The sequence below is a fragment of the Lagopus leucura genome, unplaced genomic scaffold (assembly GCF_019238085.1).
Source record: "Lagopus leucura isolate 7727_CA_CO unplaced genomic scaffold, USGS_WTPT01 Super-Scaffold_100001, whole genome shotgun sequence".
Lineage (NCBI taxonomy): Eukaryota > Metazoa > Chordata > Aves > Galliformes > Phasianidae > Lagopus > Lagopus leucura.
In genome coordinates, this window is record NW_024962262.1 from 24,957,673 (window position 1) to 24,974,869 (window position 17,197).

The 17,197-nt window shown below is 41.0% G+C and overlaps 1 protein-coding gene across 3 annotated transcripts in view; it reads right to left on the bottom strand.

The window, feature by feature from the left end:
* Positions 1-7,250: 7,250 nt before the first annotated feature.
* Positions 7,251-17,197, bottom strand: part of KLF12 (Kruppel like factor 12) — a 264,971-nt gene continuing 255,024 nt past the window's right edge. For all 3 annotated transcript variants that reach the window (XM_042866866.1, XM_042866868.1, XM_042866867.1), the window contains exon 8: positions 7,251-16,056. In XM_042866866.1, the coding sequence (XP_042722800.1) occupies positions 15,875-16,056 (182 nt within the window). In that variant the 3' untranslated portion in view covers positions 7,251-15,874. The remainder of the gene's footprint in view (positions 16,057-17,197) is intronic.

The window sequence follows — 17,197 nt, forward strand, 5'->3', positions numbered from 1 at the left end:
TTCTGTAACAAAGCTAGATATAAACTTGCTACAATTGTTGCTTCAGATAAAATTACACAGTTTTTTAGACTTGTCTCTCTGCATTTGTTTAATTTCAATCATGGGACCAGAAAACCACATTTCAGAAGAGGAAAAATACACCAGAGTCAATAATTCCTACAAAGCTTATACAGGTATTCCTGTAAACCTTTATGTAGCACATACAAATGAGGGTGTGAAGAAGTATAAATGTCTACATTTGACATCATCTGATTCAGTGGTTCACAACCTAATTAATTATATTTGCGTCTCAGCACTGCCACGATCCTTTTTCCTCTAACCCTGACTTATAGGATTGCTATCTAATCATACTTCACTCTCATCGCAGCTTCAGGCTTATTGATACTGCTTTATATCCCTTCAGCCCTTTTCCTGTCATCCTGTCTCCCTCCTATCTTACTTCTTGGTTCATGCTACAGATGCTTTACCAGTTCTCCATCCCCAGATGCTTATTCTCCTGTCCCTGTGCCATGCGGGATTTAAGGGTGACAACCCCAAATAGACCCACCTGAATCTGTCACATTGTGCCTGCACAAAGGCCAGAGCATTTGCCAACTTGGCTAACAAGCAGTGGGAGCCTTGCTTCCCCAGGCAGGAACTGGTGACTTGCATTACTTGCATTTTCCGGTTGTGCTGTTTGTGGTTGTGAGTAATGCAGCTGTTTGCAAAATGATGCTGAGAAAGCCTGAGTTCTGCATCCTGTGTTCCTCCTATGTGTAAAAGCACCAAGTAGTATATTATTATCATTACAACTAAATCTAATTACGTGACAATGATTAAGTACTTCCCATTCAGGTCCTTTGTGAACGAAGGTGTCGGTGCATCATGCAGAAGCCCCTGGAGTCAGCATGGTATGTGTACTACTAAGACATGTGGCATAGGTTATGCTGGAGAAACAAGATACATTTGATGGCCTTTGGCTTCGGCATGAAGTCAGACTAACAACTCTAAATCCAGTACGTTAAGTCATTGGATGTTGAAGAAATATAAAATAAATAAAATAAAACTCCAAAGTAGATATGGAGCAAGGGTAAGCCTGCAGTCACCACTGACAAGGGATTCCCTAGAGACATCAGAAACATTCCTTTTCTCAGCAAGTGGCGGAGCACTGGCACAAGCTGTCCAGAGAGACTGTGGTGTCTCCTCCTTGGAGAACTTCAAGCACTGCCTTGACATGGGCCTGGGCACCCTGATCTGGGTGGCCCTGCTGAAGCACAGGCTGGGCTAGGTGGACTCAGAGGTCTCTTCCAATTTCAGCCATGCTGTGATTTGCAATTGTGTGGCAAGTCTGATTGCGGAAGTCAGATAGGATTAGCTCCCTCTCTTGTCTGCTCCAGACTTCCCCAGTGGACTCTCTTTCCAGGAAACCATGATCCTGGCCCTGGGAAAGCCCTCTCAGCTGAGATGGCTTAGGCAGAGGAGCACTTCTGGTAGAACATGGAGTTTGGCTCTTCCATCACCCACCCATGCTATTCCCACAGGCTCTGCATCCTCAGACATCCCTCATGTCCTGGTGCTACACCTCACAGCATACACAGCCTTCCTTCTACTGCAGCTGGAAATCCAGGACCCCAACAGCCCACAGCAGAGCTCTGCCTCTGTCCCAGACCCCCTGAGAACAGGAAAACACGCAGAAAATAATAATTACCTCTTTGACTATGACAGTACTGCATAGCAAGTGGGGCTCTTCTGGATCCCGATGAGTGCACTCCTGTTTCAGTCTGCTCTAATGGGGGCTGGCACCAACCTTATGAATATGAGTCAACTTTCCTGTCATGCCTTTGGGAACAGGGATGGCACCCCAGTCCTGCTGTGCAGAAGGTGCAGTCTTTCAATCTATGAGCAGCAGCCTATATCAGAAATGGAATAAAAAATATTTTGAGCCCCAAAGCCTCCATTAAGTTTATGGGTACATAGCTATCAAAGAGAATCAAACTAAAGCTGACGGTCCCAAAGGGCCACATTAGTTTTTCCCACATAAAGAAAGCCATGAATGTAGCACTTCTGTCCCACACTTGGCAAGTTACTCATTTATTTTAATTTGCAGTAACCAAGACTGAGTTACATTCATCTTCCCAGCTGCTGTTAGTGATGAAAGCCCAAGGAATAAGCCTTTTCTGCTGTTGATGTACTGTGTGCCAAACCTCATCTTGAGCCCCTGGCTCCCGCTGTACTTTTCTTGTGTCTGTACTGCTGCTTTGTGATAAACGAAACTTGCAGAAGCACACGTACTGTGGTACAGGAACAAGCATCTTGTCTGGGAGTGGTCAGTGCCGGAGGCTAAAAACTCGTGTTGTGTGTTCATCTGCAAAGCCTCATGTAATAACCAAAGCAAAGTTATTATAACTGAAGCAGGGGTGCTGAGGCTTTGATTATAGATGTCAAACAAAATGGGAAACAAAGCAGCTCCAAGGAAGAACGGCGTGGGCCCTGTGTTCTCCTCCCTCCGCTTGTCACGATGAACTGCTTTTCTTTCTCTGTTTTATTTGCTCTAAAGCCTTTACAGCATTCCCTTCTTGGCATGCCTGTAGCATCCGAGAAATCTCAGTTTACTCCCAGTTAAGCTGAAAAGCTCCAGCTGGTACAAATGATCCCTTGTAAATAAATAAATATACCAAAAAGCCTTGCAGAAATGCTGACTTTTTCCCAATTTTGGGGGGGACACACCTCATAAACAGATCGCATACTTCACTATCTGACTCAAACAGCTGTGTTGCCAGTTCGCATGTGTGGAGATCAATTTCACATTGGATAATTACGGGTTTGCTGTTACCATGACAGATGAAGCTCCTAACCCCTCTCTGGTGGGAGAAACCTCTACTTTGTGCCCCTGCTGACCCCCAGGGCTGTGTCTCCCTCATCCACTTCACATGTGCGATGATGGCAGCACAGTGTGGATGACACTAGGTTGTTCCAGTGGCCTGGGGACCCTCCTCAGGTGGCCAGGCCTGTCAGATGGACTTTGTAGTCCAGGCTCAGGCTGGGCTCATGGTGATTGCATGGAAAATGACAACAGGTCAGGTATGGAGAGTGCCTTCAGGGCACCCCTTGAAAAATCAGCTCAGTTGTGGCACTAAGCACAAGGAGAGGCTGGGCATTCATGTCCTTCTCTTAGTCTTTCGGATCTAATATCTTAAAGATCTCCAAAATGGCTCCATGGGTTTGACTTCAGTGTGATCACCTAACTCCAAAGATACTGTCATTAATTCTCCTTGTGCTTAGAGATGTGTGCTCACTGAGGTGACTAAAGCACTCCGTGCCTGTATGCTTGGGCATGACTGTATGCTTGTGCATGTATGTGTGAACCTACGTACAAATATTTATACTTGCATGCCTGTATGTGCTACCAGCCAGACCTCTGGTGTCAGTCTGCACACTGTCTTTTGTCATGGTTTTATGATTTTTGGTTATCAGTATTCCACACCATAACATCATGTAATGCACTGGGGGTTTGACTGCTGATGCTCAAGTTCTGGGTGCCTGTCTGGAGGAGAAGAATTACATTTCCCCATGGGGCTTTGTGGTCAGCAAGGAGATATAACTCCTGGCAAGGTCACCTGATGCTCTCTTCTTCGCCTGCTCTTCTTCGCCTGCGCTTCTCTGTCTGCTTTTCTTCATCGGCTCAACTGGACTGCACTTCTCACCTCAGCGTTGTGGTGAGGCTATCCACCTTTCAGACACACTCTCTCTCTCTCATTATATTTTGCTGATACTATATTTAGTAAATTAGTTTGTTCCACCTCAGATCGTTGCCGCTGTTTTCACTTATTTTGGGGTCTCCTGTTTCCCTTTTCTGGATCTGCGGATCCCTCCACCCCGCTGGTCACGGAACTGGGCCGAACCAGCCCGTAAACTGTTGACACCTGTACTTAAGAACAAATGGGAATTACAGGAGCTCTGTGTGCTCGATAAAGCTGTGGAGCAGTGGCAGATAGTGTCCTGCAGCAGCCGGCCCTCCCGTTGGGTGGTTCTAACATACTTCCACCTGACTTTGGAGGCAGAAGCTGTATCCCAGGACATCCGCTGCTGTTCCTGCCTCAGCCACACAGAGACTGGCTCCATCCCATCACAGCAATAGAGCAGTTTTGGAGCACTCTTCTCCCAAACTTGCTGGTTTCTCAGACATGGCAATGTATGGTTGTATCTATCAGCAAAGGCTGGATTCACCTCTGTTAAAATGAAATCAGTGACCACATCAGTGCTGGTGGAAAAGTTTATAGAGCTGCTAATTCCCTTTCTCTCACTCAGTATGCAGAGGAGGGAATGATGTCAGAGTTCCCCATTTGTGGTGCTGCCTATCTTACACTGTGCATGTCACATTTATGATCCCATTGGTCAATTGGTCACAGGAGGGGGAAATTTAGCAACTCCTTACAGACTGCATATCAGCATTCTTTGACTACACGGCATGAGTAAGAAACACAGAGGACAGCCCATAATAAATGTTACAAGGGGAAATACCTTCGACTGATAAGGAGTTGAGTGGATGACAAATCACAAAAGCCTGCAGTGAACCCCACAGGAGCAGATAACCTTGAGACGTACCTGTATATAAAGATTAAACAGCAACCTGATCTTGCTGGAGATTTATAGAGCTTTGCAAGTGTCTTGGTTTCAGTGTTTGCTTTTGCAGTCATTTCTGGGCTTTATTGTTAGTTTCTGTCTGTTGATATTCTGTACGGCCCCAAAAATACATGTGTAGAGAAGTCACCCCAGAAAAAAAAAAAAAAAAAAAATCACTGGAGATATTTTACAAGGAGATTTTATAGATCAATATCCCCAGTGAATGAGAAAGATAACCAGGAAAGGGCACAGTGCATCTGTGAGAGAGGTTGTGCAAAGATATAAACAAAAACACGAGGGATAAAATATATTGACATATTTGAGCCTACTGGCTAAATCTGGTTATTCATTCCTCCCTAAGTGGCAGCCACAGTTATTATGGGCTATATATTTTTGCTAAGGCAAATATGTGAGGCAGTAAATGCCTTCGTTAGTATGCTCCAGCAGGAAGGGTAGTGGCTACTGCTGTTATTCAGGGCCTCTCAGAGAAAATACCCTGAATGAAGAAAAATGTGGCCAGTTACAGACTGGGTCAAAACCTCAGTGAGGAAAAAAAGTTCTGCCTAATGGCTGAAGCAGGCAGGTAGAGATGTGAAGTGGTTAGCACTGTCCTGAACATCAGGACAGCACTTCTGTGCTGTGCAGAGGGCTAAGCACTGGCACATGCTGCCCTGAGAGGTTGTTGGTTTTCCTCCTTGGTGATCTTCTGCCTGCACACAAACATGGGCACCCCACTCGAGGTGGCTCTGCTGGAGCCGGGCTGGACCAGGTGGGCCTAGAGGTCCTTTCCATCCTCAACCATTCTGCAGTTCTGCAGTTCTGTTGTTTCTTACCCAACTCCTGAGTCGCCCCAGCTTTGTTGATCACCTTTAGTTCTTTGTGTGTAGAAAGGTTGCAACTTTGTCCAGTTTGCAAGGATGGGAGGGTTGACAAGGGGCATGATTCCACAGCATGAACCACAACCATTGCACTCAAGAGACTGTTTTTGTCCAAGAGCAGTCTTCCCCACAAGGGTGGCTCTTCTTTGGCAAAGGTAAAATTCCCACCAGCCACCAAAATTTGGCTCCAATAGTCTCACCCTTTCAACTGGCAGCCAAAACCTAATGCCTCGGTCACAGTGCAGCAGGCTGGAGTACAGCAAACAGGTTTTTGAGCCAAACCTCCTATATTGGTGTGCTTCCCTATTGCAGGTTGGTGAGGAGGAATGGCATCATAAATGTGTAGGTGAAAGTCTGCACTGTCAGAGCTCCATTCAGGAGGCAGGTGGGTTCCCAAGGTTCAAGGATGCTGCTGTTGTGATCGTTTCCACACGTAGAGAGAAATCCCTACTTATCTGAGCAGCAGCTCAGCGTGCAAAACTGAAGGTGGTTACCAGCAGCCACTCCTCATCACGCACACAGAGGGCTGAGTATGCTGCATAATGGTGAATAAAAACACACAGACAGACTTTTCACTCCAAATGGACCGTTCAATAACAAAAAAGGGGGGGAGGACAGATTAGCAGACAATTGAGCTGTTGCTTGTGCAAGTGGAAGAAATAACTTTTCAGGAACAGACCACGGGTCAGGGCAGTGGACGGTGTGGGCGTTCATTGGAGACATCAGACTAAACAGGCAGTGATGTGCTTTACACTTATGGCACTGTGGGGAGAAAAATGTATTAAGCACAGTCAGGACACTGAGGAATAACAAATAACGCATTGTGTGGAGAGCAGAAGTACCTTGGAAGGACTAGCAGGACGAACTGATGTTCATATTCAGACATCCAAGATCTGTTCAAGCAGGGTTTTGGTTTAGACACATCTCTTGTTAAGGCTCCAAGGTTTCCAAATCTCTTTGTTTACTTGTTTTCCTGCTTATAACCATGCAGTAGTGAGGCTTTTATTAGATAAGCTGTCATACTCGTTAAAAGCAAATAACTGGTGTTGCAAGGAAAACCCCATTTAAGGACACCTAAGGAGAAGTTTCACCACTAAGGGAAAAGCGTAGCTCACAACCTCTGACTTCATCTCCACAGTTGTCCTAAATGCTGGCTCAAACAAAAAGGAAACTTTGTGGAAAAAACATGAGGGAGCAGCCTATGGATCTCAAAATGTCCCTAGAAGCAATCACCAAATACCACCCAACTTCATCTAAGTACAAAACTGAATGCTTCAGCTCACCAAAGCCCACCTCCAACAGCTATTCCTTCACTTGACATGCACACAATGAGCAAATCCTCTCTCAGCAGCGTGGGCATCTTAAGACCATTACAAATTAATTGCATCCCTACAAATGGGGGATGAAGAGGGAAAAAAGAAAACAGGCAGATGCAGAATTCCATTTTAAAATATGTAAGGAAGTCAGATTATATAGTAATGCAAAATATTTTTATATCATCCCAGCTCATTTTTGTTTATACTGCTGAATGCTATTTTATTTGTTCCAGCCTTGCCACAGATGCACAAACACTGAGAAAGGAGAAAGAATGTGCACTCTATACGATGGCTTTTAAAAAATCAGAAAAGCGAGTAAAATCCATTTCTTAAGAAAACATTCCATTTAAAAAATCACTATATGTTTATAGAAAAGATTTTTTTTTAACAAAGGTTTAATTTAAAAAGTTAATAGCTGGGTATTCCAGAAGGCTTGAGTCATTCACAGTAATAATTAGGGGGTTTGTTCCATACAAAATGCTTTATTTAACCTTCATGCCTCCATTCAGATAATTATACAAATGCATACATTTAAAGGTTTAAACTCTATTTCAATTCACAGCTCAATTCATAGGAAAGTTGAATACAGAAAAGCAATGCACCAACAAAATATGTCTTAGACACCATTAAAAACGATAACACTTGTTCATTTAAATCTTTGAGAATAGACTGGAATAATCATCCTCTGACAGAATTTCATTAGGGGGTTCCCTTTACATTATTATAGGGCAAAAAAATCACCATCTTACAGGAAGAGGAAAAAAAGCTCTGAGTATATTTACAATACATACACTATACATAAATACAAGAACAACACTTACATAATATTAATAAACTTATAACATAGGTGTTGCCTAAACACTACATACTATATAAATGCAGAGGAAACTATTGGGAAATTAGATCTTCAGATAATTACTTTTATTATTTTTGAAGAACAGAAGTTTTTGCATTTAAAATCTTTTGAAAAGAAGGTGAAAGAAAAGACTTAAGAAACTACGATGTTTGCTTGCTAGCACTGATGTTTTTATTCCTTTGAAGTATAGGACTTCTATTGACACTATTATCTCTATGGGGTTAGTGATAATGACCCTCCCTTTTGCATCTTATCGCAGGAAAAAAGACTGAGGTGCTGAACACACTAATTCCATTGTTGTGAACCTTCGGTCCCAAATTAATCACTTTAAAAACTAAGGGATGTTTTTGTATTTTTACACAGGAGGATCTAATGAACGCTCATTGGAATATACAACTTCAGCAACCTGATTAATAAGGAAGAGTTTGGGGCCAAATGCAACTCCATTCTTAGGATTTCATTCAACTAACGCCATAGGGGAATTTGCTCCATCCGTAAATGACTTGGCCAAGAATGGTATTTTTCATTATTCTGCCGTTTCTTCCTAAACACAGCTGAAAGAACTTTCCAAATTAATGATATTTTTGACCCCACATGTTGATAGCAGTGTCCAAATCTCCCTTTCATTTGAAGCGTATGCATGTGTGTGTCTGTGTGTGTGGGTTGGAGGGTTTAAGGCTGGCGGTGCGTGAAGCTTAAGTCATTCATTCCTATCTCTGTGTATATTCTATTGTAAGTGCAAATGGGATATTGTAAGTTCTTAGCGACAGAGAGCAGGTCAAGGGAGCACACTGTGTAGGTGTAAAATGGAGAACTTATATTGCAAAGGAGGCAACATATAGGACTATAGGGAAAAATAAACTTTTTTTTTCTTTTTTTGTTTCATGACAAAATAAGATATAAATCTAGCAGTGAAAAATACCGAAATCAGAAAACCAGAGACAAGAACATCAAATCTGAATTTTGAAAAAGTTTAGTTCTCCTGCAAAGATTATGGGTCAAACGGCCTTTCCAAAGAAGTTCTTTACATCTAGAAAGATGGGAACAAGGAGAAAGGCAGCATCCAAACCACCGATGTCTGCATTTCATGGTTCATGTTTATGACAGTCCATCAAAGCCATCAGCTACTTGAGCATGTCTCCTGGTTGACAACGATTTTTCCAAATGCAGCCAGGTGCATGAACCAGGTTTAGGGAGTCACAGTATGAACCTCCATTCACATTCTCTTTTATAAATAGTGAGAGCACCCTGAAAATGAGCTGGGGGAAGTGTGACTTTTAAGTCACACAGACGGCCAGGAGGATCCCAAATAACTTGTACAGTTCTTATTTTCACAACAGCTAGAACTTGCATTCAGTTTTGCTAGTCCAGAGGACTGAATGGTTGTTTACTGGATAGTCTACAAATCACTTCAGAAGTATCTCAGTTAATTTCATCATTTGAAATCAGTAAGCACAAGGTGCTGGCAAGTCAATAAGAAAAAAAAAATCTCTTGTTTTTCAAAAAGACATGAAAAAAGCCCAACTCATTTCATGGTGTAGAAGCCTCGGTGCCCTTTCCTATGCAAGAACCAACACATGTAGAGCTGGAGTCAACTGAACACTGTGGGTTTCTATGGGTGCCACGTTGGAGCACTGCTGCTTTAGAGCAGCGAACTGAGACCTCCTCTCTAACAGCTGCTCAGATATAAGAAACTCACATTTCCTTTCTCCTAACACATTCGCTGGTGCTCTCATAACACCTCCAGCATGAAATGAGATCTTTTATTTGCTTAATATTTGGAAATTCAGTTTGGGATGGGAAAATAAGCATATGCACGTTCTGATGGGATTATTTCCACTGATGCCCAACAGGTATAAATTGTTATTAAACCAGTGGTCATCACGAGATTAACCTGCATGTATCAGTGTCATAGTTTTCACATGCAGTTTCATATGCTTTTACTTTGCACCTCCACTTTCTTCTGCATTGTCTTTGTGTGCACACAGTTCCTTCCCTGGTGAATAAAAACCTGTTCTCTCAAACAGCAACCCACTGATGGGAGCATAGCTCTGCATGGATAAATGCTGCATACAAGCTTAGGGAATGGAAAGCATTTCTTGGCATTAGGAAAACCAGTTACATTTTGATCTCCAGTAAATTCATTTTTAGAAGCACAAGTATGAGGGATGGCATTACACTGCTATTTTAAGAATCCATTAGCAACAGTATTTTTTTTTTTTTTTTCTTTTTGACAGAAACCTACCAGATTAAAAATAATTAAAAAACAGAGTGGAAGAAACACAGCTGGTCATTTTCTAGTGAGATCCACCAGCCTATTGATGCAATTGTTTAGGCCACTTAATATTAAAAAAAAAATCCTTTCTCCATTCTAAGAATATCAGCTTATTGTTTGTTACTCAAATAGTCTCTAAACTGATAGCCCCCAGCTTTTTTCCCCCACTTATTTCTCCCCCAAAATAATAATTTTAAAAAGGGATGTATTTTGACCTCTCCAATTTGAAGACGGTATTAAACACTGGTATTACAAAAAGGAATAGAAAAGAGAAATATGGTGAACTCCACAATTCAATGTAGTGGATTTTTCAAGAGAATATGCTCTGGTGTATAACCTGAAGAAGGTCCATTGCTGGTTTTGTGGTTATTTTACTACAGAATACCATGGATATTTGTGGGCAAATCAGACGCAAATTAGGAAGTAATGCCACAAAACACAATGATCTCCATTTACACCTACTTGGAATCCATATGGATATGAGAAATTTGTAAACGAGGATCCATTTTCATCTTACATATCTGACAGACATTATTTGAGAAACTAACTAAAACTCTTAACAAAATACATCGACATGAAAATACAAATGGCACTTTGTGTTTGCTTCTGTGCTGCATTATTGTTCTCAGAGTTTAATTTTATTTTCATCTTATTGTTGATAAAATCCCATAAGTTATTGCTGTGTAAAAGTATAGGAACATCCCATCAGTTCTAATAACAGGCACTTTCAGTTTCTGTTTCATCTTTTAAAATGGATTTTAGACTACCGTGCTGGAGTATATGAGCATTCTAAATGTCACAACTGCCCGCTACCATTGGATTGTTGGCATACTACTGTACCTCGAAGACTGAACACCCCTGGAATCAGCAAAGAACAGCTGCCTATTTCAGCTCTGCAACCTTTTTTTCAAGACGCAGTGTAGTCAGGGAAATACAAGCACAAATAAAATCAAATAAAATCAGAGAGCTTGCTGTTACTGTATCTGCAGTAAATTGCCAGAAGGAAAACAAAACTTTTTCATATGGTTTTCATTCTCATTAAGTGTTTTGTTTTTTTTCGTTTACTCAGTCAAAGGCATTCTGAATGTTGACTTATTTGATACTGAAGGACTCAATATGACTTCACTATATCACACGCTATCTGCAAAACAGCAAAAAAGTGGCGACTCCATTTTGCAGAGAAAACGTTTCTGCCAAAACAGAATAATTTACTTCTCAGCATTTTCTGTGTAAGCTTTGCAAGGCATTATCTAACAATTTTTTTTTTATGAAAGCGGAAGGATTTTTAAAAATGTACTTCATTTAACCTATTTACACCCCATGAAAAACCGTGAGTTTGAAAATACTTTTCCACTATCACATATATTACAGAATATTTAAACTGTTACAAGTATAGTAAAATACTTTCAATGCATTTCAATTTCTAAAGATGCAGTATCCTTATAGCTACTTGTTTTTTCTACTAAAACCTGCTTTGCTGCTGCAGTTGATCAGAAATCAAGCATTTTTAAGGTACCAATGGGTATGACTTTGTAAGCATATTACACAGCAACTGGAATGCTATCGTGACACTGTGAAAATATAACAATCATCTTTAAATCTGTGTGCTTCTCCAATTATAAATCACAGGCAAAAGCATGATACAGTAATATGAGCTGGTTTCTTAAGAAGGTAGCACTTTCTTTTATTTCCAATTTATTTTAGATTCTTCATCTTCTGCTTTGTTTTCACAAACGTGTTTGTTTTTATCTGCTGATGGGAGGAGGGATGTGAAAATGCTGGCATTTATATGCATGGGTGTTTGGGTAAGCATGTAGCAGGGCAAATTACTTTAGACGCATTTGCTGCGGAAAATGTGGTTCCTCACATGACCTTTCCAAACCAATGTTCAAACTAAAAAATAAGCAGGGTATTAACAGTGAATCTTACTCTGATTTGAGGTATCCAACTTCAATAAAGGAGAAAGAGATTTTTTCCATTAAACATCTTTTATTATCAGAAGATAAATTTATAAATGGTAACTAGAATACATTCTCAGTGTAGCTAATGGAAAACGAGATTTATGATCACTGCTATTCCATTATTAAAGGGGAGAAAGGTTGTCCAACTATTTGTCCATGCTCTGCACTGTAAGTTTATCCCAAGCATCAACATCACTGATGTCATTTTTAACACTGTTAATTTTGTTATACATTACTCCAGCAAATAATCATATATACAAATCAGTCTAAATCTATTTCATTAATTGAAAGCACGATAGAGAATAAGGAATACTGCATCTTCACCCCCAGTAAAAACTGCCGTTGCAATGAGCCAATGTTACAGTGCTGAATAAAACGGACGCTCAAAAAATAATGGCAATTTAAAATTTAAAAAGTTCTGTATCAAACTTGTTTACTCATTATGTTTTCATGTAATGCTGGCTACTGAGATTTGCTGACAAATCCATTGAATCTTTCTGGAAACACCTGAAATCTGACACTTCATGGCAGAGATCGCCACGTAAGCCATAATGCTCAGTCGGTACTACCCATCCTTTATTCATATTGAAAAGCATAAATCTGTCTGTCTGAAAGGATAGGGACGCTGTATTTTTGTATTTCTCAACTGCTCAGTTAATTAAGACGGACTTACTGTGCTGTGCCAAGACAAGATCAGGTATTTCTGCATGCCACAAGTGAAGTCAGCCTTCACCACGGTTATGCAATGCCGTGCGTGCAATGGTTTTGAGGAAACCACGCTGGAGCAGCTGCCCTTTGTCTCTGCACAAGCACAGGAACTTGGTGGAACACAGGTGGAAGAGCGCCCTGAGAACCTGGGGGATATCCACTCCATGTCCCAACACGCTCCTTCCACAAAGTAACCTCTCTTAAAATACTCCCAAAGAGGAAAACAAAAAATATTCTCACAGAATGGAGACAAGGGGTTCGCAAAGAGTGATTTCTGCCCTGGGGAATGAGCTTCCTATGGGATCTCTGTGCAGTCAGCACAGGACAATTCAAAGCTGCATACCAAAATTTAAAGCCCCTCAATTGCTCTTGGAGATTTTTAATTCCAATTCACTACACAGAAGCCTGAAGAAGACATTAGTACCTCTGAGTTATATTCAGCCCCTGTGAACAGCATCAGAGAAGATCTCTTATTGTTTCTCTTGAATGCTAACAGAATGTCCTTACGTGTTGCTGGTCAAATAAATTTCATTTTCTATGGGGGAGAAATAAAATCACAGATTCTGCTGCTATTTAGAAAATTAGTTGGTAAAACATTCTTGGAAAAGCAAAATAATTTTATAAATTGACTTTTACCTGACCTGACTTCTTCCCCAAAACACTGATGTTGTCTGATCCGTTTAAAGGGAATGACCTTAAAGTACATAAAAGATAGACCTCAGATGCAATCCATGAACCACCTCAGGTACTGCACTGACTACCATTTTTGAAAATGAAAGAAGTAATGCTGTTGGCAAAAACCCAGTTCTGTTGCTCCACAATGGCTTATGGGCTATCAAGAAGCTCTCATCTGTTTCAGCCGTTTTAAACTGCATCAACACTAAGTGCTGCTTAATGCCCAGTTCTGAGTTGGATGCTTAAATGCTACAAAATTTCACAGAAGTTGATCACCAGTGCAGACGGTGGGAATGGGAGAGACATTTTTTCCACTATCACAGAATCAGAGAATCCTTACAGTTGGAAGGGTCCTCTGAAGGCCATCCAGTCCAACTCCCCTACGATGAACAGGGACACCACAGTGATATCAGGTTGTCCAGGGCCTTATGTAGCCTTGCCTTGAAAATCTCTTGGACGGGGCATGAACCTATGGCTGCTAATAATTTGTCTGCAGTTTCTATATTGACCACTCACCAGAGGGGATACTGAATAGTAACAGTACTGAAGTTCTTCCTTTGGGGGACTGACAGATTATCCGGTATCGGGGAACATGAACAATGTATTCAAAGATAATCAAACTCTGGAGCACCTAAGTGCTGTTATGATGTATTATCCCAGTCTTATTAATCCTCAATTAACTGCAGTTACTTTCAGTGTGTGCAAGGGTTCTCTGTTCTGCTTCTTCTTAAAGATTATCTTGACTTCAGAACCTGTTCCCAACATTACAGCTAGTATTTCGGGAATCAGAACTGAATTCAGACTGATCTAACCTTTAAAAATGAACAAGTGGCACCACAAGTTTAATCTGTGCAATTTCTGGAAACAAATATTTGTAATTAAATGCATTGCTGCAAAAGACCTTTATGTATACATCTTTTATCTCTAAGCTATAAAAATCTCAACACTTAAAAAATCTTGCCAAGCCTTCTCTTTGTCTCATTTAGCTGAATAGGCAGATCCTTGTGAAGAAGGAAAACAGAAAAACACTATTCTGTTTTCACGAACAACTGATGACTAGGAGTTTCTCTCTCTCCCCTACGTAATTTAATTAATACAAATTGATTCACAATTACAGAGCTGTATGGGAATGATCAAGAATTTCCTTTTATTTAATCTGAAAAGGCTTGGATTGAAAATCCCAGCAGAGGCAGCCACTGATACCCATATAAAGGAGCATTTGTATCATAACAGACAGCTGGCAATGTCTTGTTATTCTCTAACTCCCAGGGAGAAACCTAATGTCTTGCAGAGCACCACTGTACAACTGTTTCTTCTTCCTACTTACAGTTCATCCACTGACTCCTCAACACTCAGCTCTTTCCTTTCTATGTTTTGCTTTCCTGACACAAGTAAGCATTATGTTTAAGGAAATGAAAGTACTTAATTGTGGTAACTAACAGGTCAGTGAAACCATCAGGAAGATTAACTTAAATTATCTTACATGCAATTTCTGCATACCTCCCTTCTGTTGATGTGGAGTAAATTATTGTCTTGAGAGCCATTTTACTCATTATTGCTTTTTCTCTGCAAAGAGATGCAGCTGTTTCTTCTCTGTTTTGCATTGTTGGTACATTCAATTCCATTTCATGGATGGCTACACCACTAACCTTGGTACTAGAAAGTATAAGATCTGACTGTTTCCTCATATTCAAACACTGTCATGGGGAAGAGGATACCTGCATGAAAGAAAACTGCACTTTGAGAATGGGGTAGTAGTTTTTAGATTGGCTTTTTCTATATTAATCAGAAAATGGTTCTAAATAAGTCGATGGTAAAATACAGATACTTGATGCTGTACTTGTAACAGAAATGCTGCTGCCCCTTTTTTGTTTTACAGACTTCAACAACAACAAAAGAAAAGAAAGGAAAGGAAAGGATAAAAGAAAAGGGTTAAATGGCTGGTGTCTTCTAGGGCATAATGACAACTTGTGATACAACATTAAAATGCCACCATTGTTATTGCGAAAGTCAGCTCCAGCAACCCTTCAGCTCTGATGGTGGAACCTCTCCAGCAGGATCTTCTCGCCTACTCCTATGCAGCTCATCAGCTCCTATGTAGTACTGCTCAGGCTGATGCTGACACTGGCCAGGTAGTATTCAAAACAAGGGGAAAAGAAGGGATAACAAAGGTCTACCGTTCTTGCTCTCATCATCATCATCATCGGTTTGTGGCATCTAATCCTCCAATCAGCAGCGATTTTTCAGGAACAAAATGTCCAACAGCTGAAAAAACATACAAGCTATAAACACTTTTTTTTCTCAAAGGATGCAGCATGTAAAATAATGCCCATTCCTGTAGCATTTTGACTGCTATTTCCCTGGCGACTGTGATGACACCTTTGGGGTAACCATGCTGAGGGGCAGATGGGGTTAGCTTCAGATGGCGAGGAGAAGAGTGGCACTTCTTTTCCTGCTATTTTTTTTTTGTTATTATTTTTTCTTACAGACAGCAGAGACAGCCCTGCCTGCTAACACTGTAGAAGGGGATTCAGCCCTGCTGAATTCACTCCGGGTAGTTAAGAGACCCAGCTCTTAAGCTCGGCTGGAATAGGTAGCGTTTTTCAAACCAGCATGTGCCTGCGGCGGTGGAGCGCCAAGTGATCTGAGCGGGAAAAGCTGCGGTCACAGTCTGCACACTTGAATGGCTTCACTCCTGTGTGCTTGCGGTAATGCCTCGTCAGTTCGTCGGAGCGAGCAAACTTCCAGGTGCAGCCTTCCCAGGTACATTTGTAGGGTTTTTCTCCTGGGAGAGACAAAAGAAAGAGAGAGGGGGGTGGGAAACAGGTGGTGACTTTTCCCTCATTACTCTTAATCCTCACAACCTCCTCTGTAGGCTTCCCATGAACACCCACTGCCTAGGGGTTTCTTTAGGCCAAATTACACAACTACTATGTACCGAATCTGCTGAATATAAGGAAAGGGCCTTGTGATTTATCATTCCTGTGGCATTCACATCACTAAGAAAATCAACAGGATTAAGGCACCAATATAGACCCTACCTTGCAGGAGTGATGCGGGGATTAGCGTAAAGACAAAGGGCTGTATAATTATTCTCATGATTACTGTACAACTTAGCTAGCCTCATCCCATCAGGCTACACCTTCTCCCAAAACAGACAGCCTGCCCTGTTTTTCAGCAAGTTATCAAAGGCTTCCAACTATTTTTAGGAAATTTATGAAGGTTTCTAATTATTTGGATAAAACAACACTGCAGGCCATTTCTTAGCAAGCTGATAAAAATGACTGATCATTTCCCAAGGAAACATAAAAATTCAATCAGCAAAGTGTTCTCTTTATTTACTGCTCTCACTCACTTTCAGTAAAATTAATTCCATGTGCAAGATGTTACCAGGAATGGCGTATCATTTTTAAAAGTACTCCGCCGCAGGACTCGCACAAAGTTGTTGATAAAATCCCATTTACTTCAATGACATTAGACTTGGGCTAAGAACAGATTTTTGGAAAATCCCACCCTCTGCTTTTTATTTGAAGTTAAGCATCATGTTCTGTCTCAGCTTCTGTGTTGCACAATGCCACAGCAGGAGATTAATATGGCTGATCCAGACCTTGTGTTTTGATGAAGAAACTGTTATAAAATTCCATTTTTGTCATCTTTGAAGGCCTTTCTTGTTTGGGATTTTTATCACTGCTCATTAATGCCTACAAGTTAAACACTCTTGGGAATTACCTTCGTCCCACAGATGAGCATGCTTCAAAAATGAGGAGGAGAAACTGTGTGAGGTCCACATGTGTGTTCCCTTGGTGTGTCAAAAGTGATTTCTTACCTCCCCTTCCTACACCAGTTAACCACAAGCAGGACAACATGAGAGCATCTCTGCAACAACTGTTTCCTTCGTCAGTTATTTATTATCGTTTATGAATCAT